The sequence below is a fragment of the Oreochromis aureus genome, linkage group 22 (genome assembly GCF_013358895.1).
Source record: "Oreochromis aureus strain Israel breed Guangdong linkage group 22, ZZ_aureus, whole genome shotgun sequence".
NCBI lineage: Eukaryota > Metazoa > Chordata > Actinopteri > Cichliformes > Cichlidae > Oreochromis > Oreochromis aureus.
In genome coordinates, this window is record NC_052962.1 from 5,126,465 (window position 1) to 5,141,117 (window position 14,653).

General features: G+C 40.1%; 1 protein-coding gene across 4 annotated transcripts; it reads left to right on the forward strand.

Moving 5' to 3' along the window:
* Window positions 1-1,315: 1,315 nt before the first annotated feature.
* Window positions 1,316-13,299, forward strand: rnmt (RNA (guanine-7-) methyltransferase). Of its 4 annotated transcripts, none has more exons than XM_031745924.2 (11): window positions 1,316-1,516; window positions 3,191-3,328; window positions 4,457-4,586; window positions 7,015-7,140; window positions 10,564-10,679; window positions 10,819-11,000; window positions 11,538-11,702; window positions 11,792-11,909; window positions 12,484-12,582; window positions 12,920-12,953; window positions 13,131-13,299. In XM_031745924.2, the coding sequence occupies exons 2-11, from the start codon at window positions 3,191-3,193 to the stop codon at window positions 13,166-13,168; spliced, it is 1,146 nt and encodes a 381-aa protein (XP_031601784.1). In that variant the 5' UTR covers window positions 1,316-1,516; the 3' UTR covers window positions 13,169-13,299. The 4 variants fall into 4 exon arrangements, with proteins under 4 accessions (XP_031601784.1, XP_031601791.1, XP_039462001.1 ...); XM_031745931.2 differs by lacking the exon at window positions 1,316-1,516 and adding an exon at window positions 1,593-1,721; XM_039606067.1 differs by lacking the exon at window positions 1,316-1,516 and adding an exon at window positions 1,593-1,721 and having other exon boundaries at window positions 3,191-3,324.
* The last annotated feature ends 1,354 nt before the right edge of the window (window positions 13,300-14,653 follow it).

A 14,653-nucleotide genomic window follows, 5' to 3' on the forward strand; every position in this document is an offset into this window, starting at 1 on the left:
GATCAGTATGTAGTTTTAGTTTGCATTATACTTCTGACCTAAAAGAGTGTGAAAATCATTAGATCTATTGGATTGACCTGTATTATTCGACACTGTTGAACGTGTTACATGGTTTCTTGACATTGCATACTGCTGAATCATGAAGAGAATGTTGGGTGCAGAAGGCCTTGTTGTTCTGATAGCAGAAGAGACAGACCACATTCCATACCCCCACCTTTACAGAGAGCAGAAAGACAGGGAGCCGAGGTCATAACTTAGGCGCCGTGTGAGAGAAAGAATGTGAATGTTTAGGCTTTTACGACTAGGTGGGGCCACTAGAGGCTATAAGAAGCTGAGTAACCCGTCACCATTTTGAGACTTGCTGTGACCCTCTGCAGGCAGGTCTCCCCATCATGATGGTTTTATGCTCAAAAGTGTTGAATTGTATGGAAATAAATGATTGTTGATTGAGCATTTATACACCGAGTATTGTCCTTCCTTCAGCCCAAAGATTAAAAGAATTGGGAGATTTTAACACTACTACTTAGATTTTACATTTATTTTCAGGGTTCCCAGGCGTGATTGGCTGTATAGATGGCACTCACATTCCATTCTGCTGCTTGAAGTGTTCCATTTCCAAAAGGCATTTTTTTATTTTCTTGATCAAACAGGTCTTGTACAGCTGCTTTACAGGGAGCTATTGAAACACAGAAAATAGCATTGACATTCATAGTACATGCCTACTTAGGTTGGTTGTAAATCAGTGCTGAACATCTTACTGAGGAAAGGTTTGTTGGAGAAGTGGCTGGACCTCTCTTCCTCTACATTTTTTATATTTCATTTTTACTTGCTGCCAGGAACGTTTGGGGCCTGTTGGGTTGCACATGCGCTCACATCACATCACAAAATAAAATGTATAAAATAAAAAATAAAAAATAAAATGAAATATAATAAAATAACGTGTTAAATGGGTGGAAATCCCTAGATCAATTTTTAAATTAACACTCACGCATTGACTCTGTCGGCTATGTATTGCCATGCATGCTCCCTTTCTTTTGCAGCTGAGGCTGTGTTACTTTTTTTCCGCAAAATTTGCATGTTATCGGCATATGCTGCCATCAGAATTTCGGCCTCAAGCGCTGTAAAATACATTGGCCGCGCCTTCTTTCCCTCCGTCTCCATGGCGACTCGCTTAATCTGTGCTCCACTAATCAGGGCTTTATGCGCGTGCTTAACTTGGGGTTAAAGCAACTCCGCGTTGATTGAACTAATTGTTATCAGCCTTTCTGAAACCGAATATTCCGAGTTGGACAGTTCGGGGTTACTCAACCCTGAGTATCATTTTTAACTCTGAGTTTTCTAAACCGGGTTTCTGAAACAGGGCCCTGGTATATGTATTCATGTAATGTTTAACAAACACTTTCAATTTAAAAAAACAAAACAAAAAACAAAACCCACCGACTCTCTGGTGTGACGCAAATATGATGTGCGCAAACCCGGAAGCGCCTCAAAGCACGCGTCTTTCTCGCGAAGCACAGTGAGTTGTTTTTCTCTAAAACTTTGGTCGTTAACTTAAGTTAGTGTCGGTGTTATCCATTAGATTGGTGTCGACTGGAATATCACATTACATGCTAGCTGTTTCCGGTTCATCTCTGAACACACACCGACATCTGTTAGCTCTTAGCAGCCGCGGCTAACGGTCAGTTTACAGTCAGATAGCAGCTTCCGGTCACTGATGGAAGGTGAGAGTGAGCATCTTTGGGTCTTATCCGATTTTAACCTGGCCGAATCCAGATTTAACCCGTTTTACCCACGGAGTAAGAAGAGTCAAATAGCGCCTTAAAGTTTCAGAAGGAAACGCATCCTCGACCCCTGCAGTCTCATAGCTTTAGTAAACGCTCGAGTCCTGTTTTCGACTCTGCGATATTTAATCCTGTGACAGCACACTGCACAAATACTCGTCTTTCTTGCACAGAGGCCGGGGGTGGAAGGAAGGAAAACCTCAAAGGAGGTTCATAGATGTAGTGAAGGAGGACATGCAGAGAGTTGGTGTGACAGAGGTGGATGCTGAGTTATGAGGAGATTAAGGCAGATGAGCCGTTGCAGAGTCCCCTGGGGAGCAGCGAAAAGAAGAAGGCGGCAGGCTTACTGTATCCTACAGTTTTACAAACCAAATTAGTACAAAGGTGGAAGTAAGCACACATCACCAAAGAACATCCTCAGCTTAAATTCAAGCTTATAATCAAAGGGCTTGAGGGCTTGTTCTACGTGTAGGTCATGTTAGTCAGCAGCTGTATTGAAATACATCTGGGCATTTATTCAGGCAGTTATTATAAACTTTTATCTCAATAGCCAAAATCTTCATGAACAGAATATCCAATCAGTTTAGTTTGAGGAAAATGTGGACGTTTGATTAAGAAAACAAGTGAAAGGTTTTAAGAACTTTTTTCCACCACCATTTTAACTGTTGCAAATTAGACCCATCAATTTAACTAGCTCAGGCTCAGGGTAGCATCAATCGGTGACCCGGTGGCCATACAACGGTCTGCCGTGCAACAGTCCTGCATCCATCACTGTAAACTGCACTACAACAGGTTGACGACCCAATTTAACCTGCACTTACAGTCCTATGTAACCTTTGAAATTGTTATTTTTAATTAGTTTGATTGACCTAACATGTATGCTTTAAATTTTCAACTTCTGAAATGTCACTGAGCAGTTTTTACCATAAAAAATGTTAAATCAAGTTCCAAATGATATCAGATTTAAGACAGATACCTCTATTTGGTGATCTAAAAAAATTTAACAAAACATAAACATTCTTTAACATATCTCTAATATTTATTATGTGTAGTTATTTATGAGAAATTTCATTATAGAAAACTCTGATATCAATAGCAGAGTATGCCCATTTGCAAACTCTTTAGCTGAGTATGCAAATGGGATGATAGGGTAACTTCATGGAATTAACTAAAAGGACCACCAGACTGTAGCGCATAAGCAGTGATTAATATATTGTAGTTTCTGACATCATAATGTATTATTCTCCCTTTCGGATATAATGGGTCATTAAAAAAAGTAGATGGATCACGTTCGGCATTGTTCAGTAAAGCTGACATCACTAACTCTCAAACTCAACATAAAGCTTCATCAGATCAAACTGATATTGTTTTTCTCTCTCCTCCTCTTCCTCATCTTTTTTTTTTTTTAGATGGAGCTTCAGTCTCTTCAGACAGAAACGATGGAGGAGGCGACACAGACCAGAGGAGCTCAGCAAGAAGAGAACTCAGGGATGAAGAGGAAGCATGTTGAAGATGAAGAAGAGAAGATGTCACCTAGCAAGAAGCAGGTTGATTTAGGATCAGACAGCACTTTTAAAACTATTTACTAAAAAAAATGTATATCCTTTTTTAAATTGTAAAGAGAAGTTTAGGATAATTTGGAAAACATTTGTAAACCCAGTGAACAGCCTAACATATTTAAAAACTCAAATGTCTTCAGTGTTTTAGGGTCTGTACTTTACAATATAAAGCAGCTTGAAGCAACCTTTGTTTTGATTTGGTGCTATGAAAATAAAATTGAACTGAACTTTCTATGCTACAAGCGAAATCTACTGTGAGAAACCTATCAACACAGCTACTGTAACTTTAACCTCCCTTGTAAGAAATAAATTAGCTTGTAAAAATATAATTATTTGCATTTAGGAGATGAAAATTAGAAATCGTCCAGGCCAATATGTTTTTAAAACATGCCTCATCTGGCTCATGGATAGATAAAGTTGAAGTGTATTTTATGCTTCCTAATGATACTACTGCCTGAGAGAAACATGCATAATGTAAAGAGAATCGGTCCTAGCACAGAACCCTGTGGAACTCCAGAGTTAACCTTAGTGTGTGAAGAGGAATCTGTTAGATTGAATTGATTCAGACCACTACAGCGCAGTACCTTTAACACCTACAGCATGCTCTAATCGCTGTAATAAAATATTATTGTCAACAATATTGAATAAAGGATTGAGGCCAAGCAGGAAAGGCACAAAATGATTCCACTGTCAGAAGCCATAAGACAGTTTGTAACTTTCACTAAAGCTGTTTCTGTTCTGTGATGATCTCTGAAACCTGACTGAAACTTTTAGTTAAACCATCCCTCTGCAGATGATCAGTTAGCTGTTTTACAACTACTCTTTCAAGAATGTTTGAGATAAAAAAACGGTCAAGTGGTGGCTTTAAGTAACAGTTTAACTACTGCCAGCTTGAAGAGATAGGTTGATCATATTTAAGATTTATTAATTTTCGGACTTCTTTGAGCAGTCTTGTAGGAATGAGGTTTGATTGACACGTTGATTTGGAGGAAGTTATTATTGAAGTTAATTTGGAAAGATCAGGCAGACAAAAACAGTCGAAATATTTATCAGCAGGTATTAAAGCTGCTGTGAGGCTGTCATCCTTATTAGTGATCCCTATAATTGATCTCTCAGGTGCCTGATCACAGTGTGAAGGTGGCAAGTCACTACAACCAGCTGCAGGAAGTCGGCCTGGCAGCTCGTAGCAGAAGCCGAATTTTCTTCATGAGGAACTTCAACAACTGGCTGAAGAGTGTTCTAATTGGTAACTTGCTGCTGATCAACACACCGCACCTCCTCAGTTTTAACATATCGATAGTGATCTGTAAGCAATTAACACCCATCCAGCAATTGCATGCATAATAACATGAGAGCGTAGTTTTGTTTTTGTTTATTTTTTGCTATAAATTGTCTCTGGGGCCAAACATCAGATCCAACATTTAGAAAGCTGATTATCAGAACAAAATGACAATGCAGTGATATTTATCCAGCGAGTATAACACCAGTCACTAATACAGATTAATTCAATTCAATTCAGTATTATTTATATAGCGCCAAATCACAACAAAAGTCGCGTCAAGGCGCTTTATATTGTACAGTAGATCGCACAATAATAAATACAGAGAAAAACCCAACAATCATATGACCCCCTATGAGCAAGCACTTTGGCGACAGTGGGAAAAAAAAACTCCCTTTTAACAGGAAGAAACCTCTGGCAGAACCAGGCTCAGGGAGGGGCGGGGCCATCTGCTGCGACCGGTTGGGGTGAGAGAAGGAAAACAGGATAAAGACATGCTGTGGAAGAGAGACAGAGATTAATAACAGATATGATTCGATGCAGAGAGGTCTATTAACACATAGTGAGTGAGAAAGGTGACTGGAAAGGAAAAACTCAATGCAATAGAGATTATTGGCCTTTTATGTTTCATTTGGCAGCCTGTCGTCTTCATGCTGATTAATGACCTTCATCCTTTAAAAAAAGTGTTTTATAAATCCTCAGAAACCTTTGAAAAAACAGATTTAATAGATTAAACCAAGATAAATGATTAAACCTTGCACAGGGGCTGGTGTAAACTTTTTACAGGAAGCCAGTTTATTATTTTTATTTTGACATGGACCAGACAACTCGTCCATTTTCTACAGTTTTATCGAACAGAGAAAGGGACAGCTTATTTTATTTAAAAAGATTTGTCTTTATGTTTCACCTGTGCCTTGTATGAACATAGGGGTGACTGTAGTTTAGGAGGTAGAGCAGGTCATCTACTAATCATAAGGCTGGTGATTCCAAAAGTGGCTGCTCCAGTTTTTGTGCCAAGGTGTCCTTGGGCAAGATGCCGAACCGTAAATGTCATGGGAGTGTGACGCTGTGTGTGAATGTTAGATTAAAACTTACACGGACTTTTTTTCTATGTCTATGATTGGTGTGAATGGATAAGACATGTTATATAAAACGCTTTGAGTGCTTGAGTAGAAAAAGACTACAAAAGAACAAGTTACGATTTGCCATCCTGTAACACAAAGGACCTACGCAGACAGCATTGTAAGTTGAGTGATTGTTTTATTTTTAGTAGTCTTTCTTTGCTTTTGGTATGACTCTTCTATTATTCCCATTTTCAGCATTTCAGCCAATTCCTTCTGAACAATTTGTCTTGTGTGTTCAAGTATCTGGTAGTGAATGCACCTTTTACACTAGGTGCGCTACAAAACGGTGCTCTGTGAGATTGGTACAACCGGACAAAACGATGTTGCACTACAGCAACATCCACTCTCTGGGCCTGTGCAAGATGGTTATTACAATGGAGGGAGGTGGAAATAATAGAATTTGATACCGCTGGTCCCAACTCATCTCTTTCCTTCACCAGGCTCACCAGAGAAGTAATTTCAGCCTCTCTTTGAGCAGGTTGAGGTGATAAATCTTAGATTTAGGCACTGCTCATGTGCCTGGAGCAAATTCTGTCATGATAACCTCCTCAATGTGTGTAGCTTTGCTCTCAGGTCAAGGACATACAGAATTTTATTTTCAGCTGGACTTGGACCATTGTCAATTTTCTTTAATTAGGTCCAACACCCCCACGGCTTCCTGCTGAACAGAAACTCCTGGGGTCCTCCAGCAAAGAAACTAGCTAGCTAGGGTCTAGCTGGTGATCCCAATTGCCCTTATCCTCGTGAATTAACTTACGAATCATGGATTCTGTCTTATTTAGCAGTTCCACAAGCCTGTCAGTCTGAGGGTTGTAGATGCTGGCCAAATAAAACTTAATACCCAGTAATTAGTACAGTTCTTTTAGTGTGTGAGTCATGAACAAGTGGTCAGTCAGGAAATTGCATTGTATAGTCCTCTAGAATAATACAAAGGTTCAGCAGTTGACACTCAGAGCAGGACGTGCACTATTTGGATTATTTATTTTAATTATTACCTTCACCTCCTCTGAGTCTCTCCTCCATGGTGCGCTGCAGCTGGTAATTTTGGTTTTGCTCATGAACCAGATCTCTGGTCTGAGTGACCCTCTTGAACTGAACTAGGACTACCATCACCAGCTGCAGTCTTACTTTTTATTCTTTCACCATTTTATAATTATTTATATTTTTTTCTGATTTTACCTATTTTCTTTCTGCAGCGCCTTGTGTGGAAGCAACTTTAAAAATAAAATATTTACCTGCTCTTACAGTTTAATGTCTTTTTCTATTGACAGGTGAGATCTTGGAGCAGGTAAGAGGGGCGGGATCTCAGGAGGTCTCTGTGTTGGACCTTGGTTGTGGAAAAGGAGGAGACCTACTGAAGTGGAGAAGAGGAGGGATCGATCACCTGGTCTGTGCAGGTATTGACTCATTGCTTTTTATGGTTTATGAAACTTACCATCACATTTCTCCAGACTCTTTTCATGCCTATACAGCTTAAAGGAAACACCTTCACAGTTGACTGTAAAAGACCAGCAGTGAAATCTTCCTCTAAAGACGCACCTCATCCTGCTGTTAAACATGAAGCAGTGAATGTTAACTTTGTCTAAAACCAAACCTGCTGTCTGTCCGTCCGTCCGTCCGTCCGTCCGTCCGTCCATCCATCCATCCATCCATCCTCTTCTGTTTGACTGGGTCATTCGTCGCATGAGTGCAGACGACAGTCAGGACCCTTTCCCCAATCTGAAGGCGTAGGGAAACAACCCTCTCGCCCACAAAAACCCCGGGGGACAGGAGCAAACTGAGGGCATACAAAAATACCCACCCCTGCCTCTTTCTCTTACTGAGAAAGAGGCAGGCAGTTGCTGTTGCTGTCCCTCACTGACTGGAACAGAGTGCAGATTCTCTCCAGGAGACTGGTTCCAGTTCCGAAACTGTGCAATGAGATGACCCCAACTATATCTAGTGGGTGTCCCTAAACCTCACACATTAGCTCAGGCTCCTTCCAAACTAGAGAGGACAGGTTCCACATCTCTGTAGCCAGGTTTGATAGCTGGATATCGGGCTGTCAGGGCCCTCGCCCTTGACTACCACCTGACACACAATATACCTGACTCCGACGGTGCCTGTTACAGGTAGTGGGCCCAAGGCTTGGCCACCAGTTGCTCTTTGTCAAGCTCCCTACCAAGCCTGGCTTCAGGGTGGGGAGAAATAACCCTGAAGTAACCCAATCTTGCGCAGGTTACTTGGGTGTCTTGCTCTTTTATTTTTCATGGGGGTCCAATGAATTGCTTTCATCCAGGACCAATTTGCCTTGGGAGAGACCTACCAGGGGGCAAAGAAATGGATAGCTGCTGGGAGTACTGGGGCACACAAACCTCTCCATAGCAGTAAAGTGGTGGCATTGAATTGAAATGAATTATGTCAAACATCACAGAGAGAGAAAAATGAGAGCACCTACCACAAAATCTCACCTATGTATGAGCTAATACTTGTGCTTCACTTTTGACTTAACTGGCTCTCGGTCCTCTATAAATGGTCATCATGTCAATTCAGTTCAGTGTTGTTTACATTGGATTAAAAAAAAAAAAAAAGTAGTATTAAACACATCACCAATTTTCTAAGTAAATATATTTCTACAGGTGGCATTGACATGAAATTCTCACCAGATGGTAGTAGAAACACATCCAAACCACATGTGCAAATAAATCAAACCATAGATGTTCATAAATTAAATATATAAGTTATGTGCAATAATGGGAAGCTCAAGAGGGCAGCAACCTAAACAAAGAAGCCAAGACCTCCCCCTCCCCAGCCACCTCCTCCAGCCTTTCCACTCAGGTTTGCAGGTTTTAGATGCGTCCTTGATAAACACAGCTAATTCAAATGGCTAAATTAACTCCTCAACATGTCTTGAGGTTCTCCAGAGGCCTGGTAATGAACTAATCATTTGATTCAGGTGTGTTGACCCAGGGTGAGATCTTAAACCTGAAGGACACCAGCACCTTGAGGCCTGGATATGGACACCCCTGGGGCCTGTTCTTCGTACCTCGCTTACTACATCCAAGATCAAATGACACATCCAAGATCAAATCATCGCGCTAACTTTGAGCTCGCTAATCCGGTTCTCCGAACGCACCTGTTGTTGACGATTAGTATAGCTGGCTGAAGTAATCTGAGATCACTGGGTGGCTTAAAAGGGCTACGATCGATAGTAGAAACATTGATCGGCAACCCTGTGATTGGTCGGCGAAGATGTCGAAGGAGCGCGCAGTATCTCACGGCAGCAGAGCAAGAACTCTTGATTGAGGGATATCAGGAGTTTCAGAGTTTAATTAAAACGCAGGGGAACACTGCAAAGGCTGCAAAAGCAAGGAGAGAGGGCTGGCAGAAAGTTGCTGACAAATTAAACTCGTAAGTGATCCGTGATATTACATTATATCATGTGATATTATTTTATTCCACATTATATTATATTACATCATATCCTCTTTCACATTAGAGCCACAACAGGACCCACTAGAACATGGGAAAAAGTAAAAGTGAAATATAAGAATATTCTACAGAATGGTAATATTTATCACTTATATTGCTTTTAGTCTATGACAAGAGAGACCCGGAATAATCTGTTTGTTTGTTTATAACAGCAACCAAGAAAAGGGCAGAGCAAATAAAGACAGGTGGTGGTCCTGCACCCCTCGTCACACCCCTTTGTACTGTGACATTTATTGACATTGTGGGTTTTTTGTGTGTAGTTTGACATAACACTCCATCACTTTTACCTGTTCCCATGCAAGGGGTGACTGAAGCATGCACAGTAAGTCGGGAGTAAGTACATACAGTACAGTAAGTATATATATATATATATATATATATATATATATATATATAGAGAGAGAGAGAGAGAGTAAATAATACCCTCACGGAGAATCGATATCTCTATGAGCACACCGTCACTTGAGCTAAAGGATCCTGTCTATCCCGCAATATACGCTAAATTCTGTAAACTCTCCTTATCAATCTTGCACCTTCCTTGCTCGCGTACAAACGGACAGGACATGGCTGCGACAGACTTCCCAAATCCACCTTCGCTTTTTTAGCCGTGGTCTGTCATCTTGATTGCACGTAGTAATTTACTATTACTACCCTAAAATATGAATTACATCTGACATGATCTACTACATGTAATAGAATGATTAATAGTACATTTCCCTTTTTTTCGGAAATGACCTGTATGTATCTGTATGAAATCAATAAAAGAATCAAATACATTATCTTTAGTTACATTGATAATATTTATTTATGGTAAAACAGTGGCGAAATATCGCTCTTGCTTTCATATAACTGCAGCGGACATATCTGAGAGGCCGCGATCTAATCCTGTTTACATAAAGTAAACCTGCTCCCGAGCAGGTTTACGCTTATGGATCTGTTGCTATGACAGCAAGTCCCAGATGAGCTTCGGAGAACCGAACGATCCAAGATCACGCGAAATCGTCAACATTCAAATCCGGCTAACTTACTTAGCGAGGTACGAAGAACAGGCCCCTGCTGTATACTCTAAGCTTATGTACTGTTATTAAGTTCATAAGCACAAACGACAGTCAGAACCTTCTCATCCACCACCGAAAACATACTGGCAACAAGCTGAGAGGATACAAAAATACCCACCCCTGCACCCAGCTGCTACCGTGCCTCCTGGGGGCGGTGGATCAACTGGAGGGGGCCCCATATCATCTCTTGCCTCTATAACTGCTCCTCAGCTCAAAAGGCATTACAATTGAGAATAATTGTTACATGTTGCTGGAGAATGTTGATGATTAAACATAGATTTTTATTTTCAGATATTGCAGGGGTTTCTGTGGAGCAATGTCAGATTCGTTATGACGAGATGAAAAAAAAGAGTCACCGTAACGAGAAAATCTTCACTGCTGAATTCATCACAGCAGACTGTTCAAAGGTAGACCTGCAGCACACAAAAAACAAGTGGAATATTCTGTGATAAAAGTGAATATATAAAATTGAGTAGAAAATAAAAGTGAGGTTTTTCTCAGTCTGGATCGCTTGATTTGTTACTGACCTTTTCTTTCTACCTACAGGAGTTGTTGTCAGAGAAACTGGATGATGCTGAGCTTATGTTTGACATCTGCAGCTGTCAGTTTGTGTATCATTACTCATTTGAGAGTGAGCAGAAGGCTAATATGATGCTGAGAAATGCCTGTGAGCGTCTTAAACCTGGAGGGTACTTCATCGGTACAACGCCAGATGCCTTTGAACTTGTGTAAGATAAACAATTAAGTTTAATGAAAGGTGCTTTTTTTTATGGTAAATTGTTTATAGTCACATCTGTCCACATGTCAGGTGGACAGCCTTCTTCACCTAAGCCACATGATCCCATTAGGTGAAGCAGGTTGTCCACCTGGCATTTAAGTCGAGCTATGAAAACTCCAAGTATTAAGATAAGCTTAATACTTGGAGTTTTTATAGCCTTTTTCCATTAGTACCTTCTCTGTGTAGCTTGGCTCAACTGGACTTAGTTTCTGTCACTTTCCATTATAAGCGAGTACCATGGAATGTGCAAGGGGTCATTACAGCAATGAGGCTGGATCGCCTCAAATCGCTCTGAACCTCCGCCAAATAGGTACTAAAAAAGTACCTGGTGCCAGGTACGAACACCTGATGAAAAACCTTAAAAACTGAGTCAAGCTGTGCTGAGCCGACCCTATTAGAGACATTTTGAAATGTTCAGATGTAAAAACTGAATCATTGAGTCAATATCTGCTTCCTCTTCACTATGCTCCTTGTTCTCCCCCCACAGTAAACGTTTGGAGGCATCTGATTCGCTGTCATTTGGTAATGAGGTTTTCAAAGTGACCTTTCAGTCCAAAGGTTCCTACCCTCTGTTCGGATGTCAGTATCACTTTAACCTCGAGGAAGTCGTCAACGTTCCAGAGTTCCTCGTCTACTTTCCTCTCTTTGAACAGTAAGAGTACTCACAGTAACAACTGCTTGTGTACTCTGAATTTACTATAAAAAGATTTCATGATACTGTTTCCACTTCTTATGTCCCAGCATGGCGAAGCAGTACAATATGCAGCTGGTGCTGAAACAAAGATTTGCAGATTTCTTTGAGGAGAAGGTGAAGAAGGAGAATCATCGCAGCCTCATGATGAAAATGATGGCTTTGGAGGTAGAATACTAATTAAAACAAATACTGACTATGAGTTATCAGTTCATTTTTTTATTTTTACAATAATGATGTGGCCAGAAGGCAAACTAGGTATGGAATTAACACAACATTCAAGCATGTTAATTTTTGGACACAGATCCAAATGGTGACAAATTAAAGAAAAGGACTCAATTACACTTTGAGTGAGGCATTTCACCTCCTTAAGCCTTAAGAATAACTTCATTCCTCTGCACCCAGTGGATGAACAGTTTTTTTCTTTTTTTGTTTGCTTTGTAAAAAAAAAAAAAAAAAAGTTCACTGCTTTACTGTTTGGCTAGATGTGTGGTAATATTTTCCTCCAATAAATCCACATAAACATTAGTGTGCTCCTGTGTCTTGTGGATAAATAGAACAATTCATCTCATAGTAGTGTTTGATCAGAGGATAAAGAAAACACACCAGAACCAGGAGAATCTGTCGCTGTAGCTCAGAGGTCCAGTTTTTCTTTTAACCTGTCACCACTCTGTGGATGGTCACATGGTAAACACGTGTTTTCTGTTCTTACTGTCTTTTTAAGAGTTTGTTTTGCTTTCAGCCATTTCCCAGTGAGGATGGTCAGCAAGCCTCAGACAGTGCAGAGGAATACTGTCATGCTAAAGAGCACTGTGACCGAGCCGATGTCAGAACTCCCCTGGTAAGCGTGCTCAGATGGTAAATGTTAAATGGACTGGTTCTTATAGCACTTTTCTACTCTACTTGAGCACTCAAGTGTTTTATGCCACGTCTCATTCACACATTCACACACATTCATTCAAGCACTTTTTAATATTCACACATGGATGCATAGGGAGAAGCTTGGGTTTCAGTATCTTGCCCAAGGATATATAACATGCGATTGAACAACCAACCTTTCAATTAGTAGATGAGCTACCACATCCACCCCCAAAGCTCAAAGCTCAGTTTAAAAAAAAAAACAGTTTCAGGTGTTCGACCCAGTTTTACAACATTTGCCTGTATTTCCATGTATGCAGGGAACGCTGAGCAGATCTGAGTGGGAAGCTACCAGTAAGTCTTTCTGATCATCTCCGCTGTTTACATGACACATTTAAACTGATGCTTGTAAAAACATTTACATTTCAGCATTGTTGTCTTTGATTTACTTTTAAAATATGTATTCATATGTGGGCCCATTGATCTACAAACTGTTGAACACTAAAACCCTCGTCTGTCTTTGCTCTGCAGGTATCTACCTGGTGTTTGTGTTCCAGAAGATGTCCTGATGCTGTGCTCACCTGCTGCTGTTTGTCTCACTGTTCTTCAGCTCATATTTGTGTTTCTGTTGCTTTAAGTCATTTTTGATAAGAAATGTTTGTTTTGTTTGCAAATGAAATAAAACTTCTGTCAAACTGTTTTTGTGTTTTGTTCTTCTGAATTATGGAAATGTTTAAAGCGTGTATTTCCCTAGATTACAGGATAGTTACAATAAACAGAGAATTTACAGCCATTTAATGCAAACAGTTTTTTATACTGTAGCTCTACTTATGTTGATGATGTTGATCCTAAATCAAAAAATTGGTTATTTTTGATTTGTTGATCTTTTAGTTTGGCTTAAAGTTAATTTTTTTTTTTTTTTCATTGTCTGATGTAACTCTGAAATTTGTTCTGTTGTAGTTCCAAAGTGCAAAATGTAACTGGCAGGTTAAACCCCGCTTCCTTCACCTTTGTAATACCTCTTGTATTCATTGAACCTTTGTTAAGTTTATGACAGGCACAGATTTCAGTATTGTGGATAAAACGAACTTTTAAGGATCAGTTTATTCTCACCTAAAAACCTGGACCTGAACCTATAACATGTGAATGGAAGTACTGGGCCATTTACAGCTACACTTACAGGAGCTACTCAGCCATGAAACTCTGGTACTGGTACCACACCATACAATTTTTATTTATAAAGCACTTTAAAACAGCTGAGGAAGTGCTGCACATTGAAGCTGAATGATAAAAATGCATAACATATAAATGATAACCACTTAAAAAAGGTAAAATAACTAAACGAAAAACTGAGTCTTGCTGGGGTAGAAAGCCAAAGAATAAAAGTGGGTTGTAGGACATGTTTTAAAATTTGGGCGTGAAGGGGTCTCTCTAATGTACAAGGGCAAGTTATTCCATAATTTAGGAGCAACAACAGAGAAGTCCCTGCTCTCTCTGATCTTAGTGCTTCCAGGAGCAGCTGGTCAGCTGACCTGTGAGACTGATAAGGTGTGTAGAAGGTGAGAGAGGTAAGGTGGGGGTGAGACTGTGAAAAGATTTTAAACATAAGAATTTGAAAATGAACTCTAAAATATATCGTCAGCCAGTGGAATGAGGCCAGGATAGAGGATATATGCTCTCTTTTGCAAGTTGCTGCTAAGAGTTGTGCAGCGGCATTTTGAATCAGCTGCAGATGTGAGAGTAACGACTGACTGACTCCCACATAAAATGAATTATGATAATCCAAATGCAATCAAATAACTTAAAACCAAGTTCAGTAATAATAGGTTTGAAATATACTTCAGGGATGCAAAGTTTTTGTGCTGTTGTCAATAAAAGAGATTTGGAGTGTTTGTGACTTTTACACACTTGAGCCTCAGCACTCAGTGACCCACTTACGTGGTCTGAGACATCATGGCTTAGCTGCTGTGTTTCCTAAATGGATCCACTTTGCAATAACAGCACTTACAGCTGTTCCCAGAACATTTAGAATGGACGAAACTTCATGAACTGAC